This window comes from Gavialis gangeticus, unplaced genomic scaffold (assembly GCF_001723915.1).
Source record: "Gavialis gangeticus isolate Ggan-Ray unplaced genomic scaffold, GavGan_comp1, whole genome shotgun sequence".
In the NCBI taxonomy this organism is placed as follows: Eukaryota; Metazoa; Chordata; order Crocodylia; family Gavialidae; genus Gavialis; species Gavialis gangeticus.
This window is the reverse complement of record NW_017729032.1, coordinates 12,474,968-12,482,907: the sequence shown is the minus strand read 5'-3', so window position 1 is coordinate 12,482,907 and position 7,940 is coordinate 12,474,968. Positions and strand designations below refer to the sequence as shown.

General features: G+C 40.0%; 1 protein-coding gene across 3 annotated transcripts in view; it reads right to left on the bottom strand.

Moving 5' to 3' along the window:
• Nucleotides 1-7,940, bottom strand: part of CCDC83 (coiled-coil domain containing 83) — a 73,109-nt gene that overhangs the window by 42,010 nt on the left and 23,159 nt on the right. For all 3 annotated transcript variants that reach the window (XM_019525488.1, XM_019525489.1, XM_019525490.1), the window contains exons 5-7: nt 6,723-6,890; nt 3,226-3,317; nt 1,092-1,160 (exon numbers count right to left, since the gene is read on the bottom strand). In XM_019525488.1, the coding sequence (XP_019381033.1) occupies nt 1,092-1,160; nt 3,226-3,317; nt 6,723-6,890 (329 nt within the window). The remainder of the gene's footprint in view (nt 1-1,091; nt 1,161-3,225; nt 3,318-6,722; nt 6,891-7,940) is intronic.

The window sequence follows — 7,940 nt, the reverse complement described above, 5'->3', positions numbered from 1 at the left end:
AGTGGTGTTCTATTTAAAACACAGAAAAAATGGATTTTAACTGAAAATTGGGGATTTTTTTGAATCAGAGAAAACCAGGATCCCTTGTCATTTTGAATCCTAATCCTACCCTTCAGAGGGCCTGCTATTTCACACAGTTTAGTGTAGTATTAGATCAAATGGAATGACACCACGGCCACCTTCTCCTCCAGAATCTACCACTGAAAAAATGCAAAGAGTTAACTATTAAAGTGTGTTCAACCCTTAAACCGAACCAACTCATAAACCTGCTGGTAGATCTGCAGGAAGGAGCATGCCTGCTACACTTCATCTCTGTTTTTATCAATGTCCTTGTTCAGTCTTGAATGGGATACAGAATCAGTGTTGAGCAGAACAAACAAAAGCATGGGCTGGGAGTCTTTCATCCTGGAAAATGCAATTTCTGCACTTAGATCAGAAAAAGATTACACACAATTTATGTAGGCTTCAACTGTAACCTGCCAGAGCTTAGTTATAGTCCATTAAGATATCAGCAAGCAAGCACCAAAGCCACAAAGTAACTAATAAAAACTACCAGATAACACTTTGGGTTTCCTTTCTCCTGTACACTAAATTACAGGTTTTCTACTCAACTCCCATGTAGAACTAAGATTCTTAAGACCCTTTTTCCACAACCACATCTCACATCCATGTCTAACATTAATATGTTTTCTTATAGCAGTCAACATTTTACATACTTTAAAATTACTCTGTAGATGTTTGCTAGATGATTTGCTAGATGTTTGTAGATGAACCCCTTAATTATATCTTTGAAGAGAACATGTTATTACTTATTTTTTAAAAACCTGATGTAAGGAGTGCCAAAGTCTGTAGTAAAAACTGAGATTAAGGCAGAAAGGTAGGTAGTACAACTGAGAGTAAGAAAGTTCACCTTGAGATCTTAATGCCAAATACACAGAACATATTTTTCTCCTTGCAGCTTGAAATTAGAGCAAAATTCTTTTCACCTTTTTAGTCATCCTTAGTGGTCTACCTTAGATAGCAAATATCTACAACCTACCACTAAGTCAAATGCATCTTGTCACGGAGGAAAAAAATTGGGTGACTCTTACCTCTTCTTTTAGCCATTCATGTTCTTTAATGTCCCTGCAACTGCTTTTGTCAATGTGTTGAACAGCATTCTGAAAAAATAAACATCAGAGAACTCCTCTGAAGATAGGATTTTGCCAATAATAGATACTTACAGAAGACATTTCCAATAGGCAGTTTAGTCCTCTAGGCAAGAAACATCAACCCAGAGAACTGTACCGATCTCTTGTGGACACGAAGATACTCCACCATGGAAGGAGGAGGAGGTTTAGTTCCAAAAATCAGCCATCCTTCCCAGATCATCCCAGCCAGGGCACATTATCCGATTCCTCTTTTTCTGTATCTTATTTTTCCTCCCCAGCTTTCCTTTGATTTCTGAAGGTGGGGTAGAGTGGTACCTTCAAGACTAACTCATTCAGAAACCTTCCCTACCATCTGCTTGACTTCAAACTAACATGTCTAACTATCTCTTTCTACTCCTGAGGTACCCTGCACTGATGTAATAATCTTGTATTTGTAAAATCAGACTTCTGCAATGCGAATGAAGCAATACTACAAATACTGCATTATAACTTGATCCAGTGACGTTCCTCACTTATGTAGAGGCCCAAGGTAGTTAATTTGCTGGCAGGAGCTACAACTTCATTTCTGATTCAAGTAAGAGGAGATGGAGACACAGGAAGGAGCAAGCCATTGTTTAGAATAGGGATGTCAAAGGTACAGCTTACAGGCTGGATCTCAACCATGGATCTGTCTCATCAGACCCATGGGGCTAGAAATTTGGCAACAGTGTTACTGACTCATGGGCTAGATCTGGAGTTCAGAGCTACGTCATCTGGTGCATAAGGCTGCCCATGGGTTAGAACTATGGTGATGGGATGAGTGGGGGCTGCTGTAGCTCCCAAAGCCACAGCGATTAACACTGCCACTACTTGCCCCACCACCAAATTTCTGGCCCCACAAACAGTCCCATGGGCCAGATGATGTCTCTATGCTCTAGATCTGGCCCTATGCTTTGGATTCAACAGTGGACCACACTGCACTACTCATCCAGCTCACAGAAATGGATGAGTTTGACATCCCTTGTTTAGAATTGTAAGTACACAAGCATTGGTCTGATTCTCTTCTTGTACCACTGAAAATCAAGAGTGACCTTCTGAAGTCAGTGAAGTAAATCCCTGATTGCTAAAGGGATTCAATGACAATAGCATCCCAATGATAAATGTGCACAGATCTCTGCAAAATGCTTTCTGAAAACTGATTTAAGAGAGCAATTTGGGTTCCAGTATGAATGAAATGTATGTTTGTCTTTAGATTACAGAAAAGGTAAATGCTTTTTTCTATCTTTAATCACCTTTGTCCACATTCTAGTCAATATTCATTTCTGAAGGAGAAATTAATGTATAATAAAACTTTAAAATAAAACACTCTAAAGCCTCAATCTTGCAAACAGTGTTCACTTGTTTAATGGAAGTTGGAATCCTCCCATATTTTTAAGTAAAGAAAACATGTCAGTGTTTGTGCAACAAGACATATCAATCACTACCAGTTTTGTTTCTCCAGACACTGGCCTTGCAGAAATTTAAAGATTTTTCTTTTTTAAATGCAAAATCCTGTTAAAATTGACAAGCTACAATTCTGAACTGGCACTAAAGAATTACATTTGTTTTGTTCCATGTTTATTTCAAGAAATAGCAATGCTTTGGCATTTTCAAAACATGCTTCTGAGTTTTCAAACAAAATGCTCATTTTTTTTTCAAAGATTCAACATTTAATTCCACAAGGAGGAATGATCATAGTGGATTATTAATGATTTTCCCAGTCTGTGATAATATCAAAATTAAATTCATAGGAAATATGTCAAGTTCTTGGGCATGTCACTTCACCTCTCTGGATGTAAGTTTCCCAATCTATAAAAACTGTGCTATAAAAGTGGTAGATATTATTGCTACAGTCCATTAAAAATAATGAGCAATACAACCCTGGTCAATAAAAATGTTTTTCAGTTATTTTATTCACAACTCCTACTCATGTAACATCCTGTAATTCATTTGGAAAAGTTCAAGCTTATATATTTTTTAATCTGGTTGCAAGTGCTACTAAGTATAAAAGCAAAAATATATATTTCTCTGCATGCATAAACACACACACACATACCTCAGTGGCCCATTCCTTCTTTTGGCTCTTTTGTTTCTCAACCATTCTGTCAATCTTATCTTTTGTCATTTGCAAAGTGCTTCTATAGAATTCTGCAAAAACAAAGCAGAATTTTTTTAAGGACCAGATCCAAAAGAGAACCTGGGTGCTCATGCTGTATTTTACATTATATTTAAACACTGAATTCAAAGTGAATGTTGCACAAAAACCCTACTTATCTGTCTTAGGTACCTGAGAATAGGTAGATGCCTAACATTCAGCTACTGCATATGCTCAGATCTGCTGCCAGCTTGGCCAAGCCAAACATCTGGATATCTAAACTCCATGTAACGTATACGGCATTCATAAATTAGGCCTTCCCCTCTCCCTCTACTTAGTGTACCAAAATGTTTTGAATCCCAGTCCCTCAAAACCCAAATCTTTCCAGTTAATGTATACGGAACTTAGGATCCTCCCTTGGGCTTGTGGACTTTGCGGCTGAAGCACAGTACCTACTTCTGGGGATGATGATGTTCTCTTCTGGACCTGTGCCTAAGTGACTGAATCCCTCTGAAGAGAAATTGATAACTGGCCCAGCGTTCCTGAACTCAAGCTAGCCTCACTAGTCATGGCATCAATATTTTTAACACACCTGAACGTCTGTTTTCAGATTATATATTCAATTGAATCTTAGCACACTGTTGTTGTGTGTCAGTGGACTGATTAACACTAACGGTTAAAATCAAACTGCATTCTATCCTGGGCTGCTATGCAGGAGAGATGCAAGGAATCAAGAAGCTTTCTTCCCATTATAGTACAGCTGACCACTCTCTCAGTTCTTCCATTTTATGAGTCCACCCTTAGGGAGAAAGGGAAGAGGCAGACAAAGACGTGAAATCCCGTCCCCTGCACTGACCTGTAGAACAACTGATATATATGAGAACATGCTACAGAATGTTGTACTTTATAGAGTACAACAAAAGTTGCTCTTGCCTTCACTATGAAGGTACAGTGCACGGGGCAAGGAGAACATTTCTGCAGACTCCTGCTAGTGCCCTGGGACTCTCTACCCTCTCCTGTTGGCAGTAGTTTGTTTCCTATAACCTTAAATATACAACAATGACTGGAATATAACAGCAGAGCAGCAGATTTAAAGCATCTTTGTCTCCTAAAATTCTTCTTCACCCCACAGGATATTAATGATAACTATAAAACTAGACTGTATTCACTTATCCTCTGGTGTATATCAGACCTAAGGTTTATTTAACCTTTAACCAGCTATAGAACTGATGGGAGAAGTCATCTCTGAATAAAAATTAATTAAACATTTCTCATAATTCATAAATGTTAGAACCCAGAAGGCACCACTAGATCTTTTAGTGCTACCTCCTGCATACACAGGACACCATTGCATTTCAGCCTATACCCAACTTGATTTGAAGACAGCCACAGACAGAATTCCACTTCCTTTTGTTGCTCCCCCAATCAGGTTGCGAAGGGATTCACTCTCGTCAGGTATCTGGACTTATAAAGGCAGTCAGGGAACTCACTCGTATGGCTTCAAACAAGTTTATTTTTACTTACACTCCGCGTCGGAGGTGCAGGCTGCAGCCTTCTTACAAAGATTTCACTTTTCACCTCGTTTTCTGTTTGCTAGTTACTGAGAAGCAGAACTGCTCGTAGGATCTGATGCGCTAACCAGGGAAGGGGTATGCCGGGAGTTTTCGATGGTGGGAGGCACGGGGGTGGCCGGTCCCCGTGGTGTGTGGAAATTGCACACTTGGTGGATTTCGTTAAGTCCTCCCCGAGCGGCGTTAACCACCGCTTTTTATACTCATCGCAACCTTGAGGTGCGCTTTCACCCAATCAGCTTCAGGCATTCTATTCATGGGCTGATTTGAAGAGTGCAGCAGTTAAAAAGTGCAGGAGTTACGGGTGCGCTCAACTACTTGAAATCACATGATGATTCCATGCTGGCCGCACGTGCCCGTTGGCCAGTAGTGCCGTAGGCGGCGATATGCCGACACATACAATACTACGTACAGGGCAGTATGTGGGTGCGGTGTGCGGGCGCGGCAGCACAACAATGGACTGGTTTCTTACACCTTTGGTACTTTGTTCCCATAGTAAATCATGTTCACTCTTAAAAAGGTGTGCCTTTGTCTCATTTTAAATTGTATGGCTTCAGCTTCTACCTATTGGTTCTCATGTCTTTCTGTTCAGTTATTTCTGTACTAGATTAAAAAGCCCATTAGTACCTGGTATTTTCTCCCTGTAAGGGTGGTTATATGCCACAATTGATCACCTTTCAGTTTTCTGCTTATACAGAGTAAAGTCTTTAAGTCTCTAGCTCTCAAATCATTTTTGCAGATCTTTACAACATCTTTTGTTTAAATACAACATCTTCTTTTAAATGTTGACACCAGAAATATTTATATCTCAGTTGGCCCAGTAAAGATTTAAATTCATTGCAAACGGGAAACTCGAAGTATCAGGCTTTCCTAGAATAGTTACTTAAGTGAACTGGCAGAGTAGCAAGCAGTGTGGAAAACAGTTCAGATCTCAATCACGATCAAGTGTGTTTTCAGAGCTGTTATCCTGGGGCAGACAAAGAGCTGAATAGCTCTTATCTACAGCACTTGATGCTTGGTAATGGTTGGCACTGAATGTATGGAGACCCTTATATTGTTGTCACTGCCTGTCACTACTGGCTGCTTGGCTCTGGTAATGAATACAGAGAAGCTTATAAGGGAAGCAAATCATGACTCTTTTTTTAATCCTAAAAGTTACACAACAGCTAAAAAACTAGCACATGATTTTAAAATTAACTGTATAAGCGAATCTAATGGTTTTAAGCACTCACCAACACGATCACTAAGCTTTTAATAGTGTTCTGTTGCTTTGTTAGAACTGAAACAGTTCCCAGAATATGCATACTTTAGTGCTGAGGATTTTGCAAAGCTTTCCACCCATCGCCTTGTAACCAGTATACTATACTCAGACCTTGGGGAATGAGGTGCTGCTCTGTTAGCTAGAAGAGACTGATACCTGCCTCCACAAGCTCTAGATTTAAAGCACCATATTAAATTCAGATTTCATCAGCTCCAATGATGTGAATTCCTGTGAATAAGGACTTTTGAAAAGGAAATTTATAGAGAATGTAGTGATCCATCAAAACAGTAAAAGCATAGCAGAATAGATCAGCACTTTCCAAATTGGGGCCCATTGTTAGGCTCTGTAATCTGCACTTAAGACAACTAAATAAAAGCATCTTAAGTGCCCAAAGTACCAGGCACCTGTAACATCTAGACATCAGTGGAACACCTCTGAAGAACAGTTTGCCTGAATTTAACTGCCTAAAACTAGCACATGAAGCCTAAGTTCAGGCAACCAGATTTGAAAATGTTGACTTTAACATGTGTAATTAATCTGATCACAAATTACTTTCTGCAAGTTAAGAAAGTAGCTCAGGCATGTGTTTACATGGAGCATTGTGTGTATTTACATTTGTAACTGACCTGTCATTTCATTAAGGTCATCTTTGAGTGCCTGGATGTCCTTTTCCAAGATCTGGATCTGTTTGGCATGATCTCCACTTCCCACATTTCTGTATTCCAGCCAATAATCCTTCTCGATCTCCCTTACTGAAAGTTTCTCTTCATATTCACTTATCTGGGAGTTCAGATCTATTGAAACAACAAGATTAAAAGATAACATTATTTCCTCTATTACTATGTACATTTCTTTAGTTAGGAGGCTTTCAGTGGCACTGGAGACAGAAGAGCTCTCACTGCAAAATTTTACACAGGTTGCCCCTACTATCCAATGAGGTGGCACTATCTTTTCCAGAAACAGCTTGGATTCACACTGGAAACAATGAAAGACTGCTCATTTTGAAAAGCAGTATCTCACCCAAAGGCACGTTGCCTCAATCTCATTGGGTGCATCTACGTGTTCTATTAGCATGGCGCAATAAATTCTGGCGCAGTTTACACTAGAGTTTATTGCTCCTGGGCACCACAGTTGCATGTGTGCCCAGATCACAGCGATCACAGCACGTTAAGTCAGGTCAGAGCAGCCTCAGCTGGCAGGGATCCAGGGGGCCAACCTGTCAGCCTGGGGCTGCTCTGACCTGGCTCAAAGTGCTGTGGAGGGGTTGGCTGGGGCATGAAGGTGCTTCAGTGCAGGGCTAGCCAGCAGGCAGCCCCTGTGCTAAAGCACCCTCATGCCTCAGCCAGCCTTATCAACATCTATACGTGTGTTGTGGCGCAGTAAATGTTGCCACCACAGCATAGTATTTATGTTTATAAGTACTAACCTACAGCAGCGTTTATTAGTTTACTGCACCCTAATATGGGCGCATGTGTAGATGCTGAGACTTTACGGTGGAGCTAATTAGGCAACTCTACAATAAACATCTCATGTGGCTGCGCCCACTGAGAACGATGGCAACCAAAACTACAAGTTATAATGGCAAAAATACCTGCTACTGTTGTTGTTATATAAATATGCCAATGTAGCTAATGTATAAGATTTCAATGAGTTTAACTCTGAGGGAAATGTGAAGAGTCTGTGCTATTCATTCATTAACATCATGTATGAAAGCGGGGGAGACTTCTAAAATACGGTGTTGATTTTTTAAAGGACCCATTTCTAATTGATCTAATCTATCTAATTGATTGGAACAAGACAACAGGAATTGGCTCCAACAGCTTTAAGAAAAAAAAAAAAAAAAA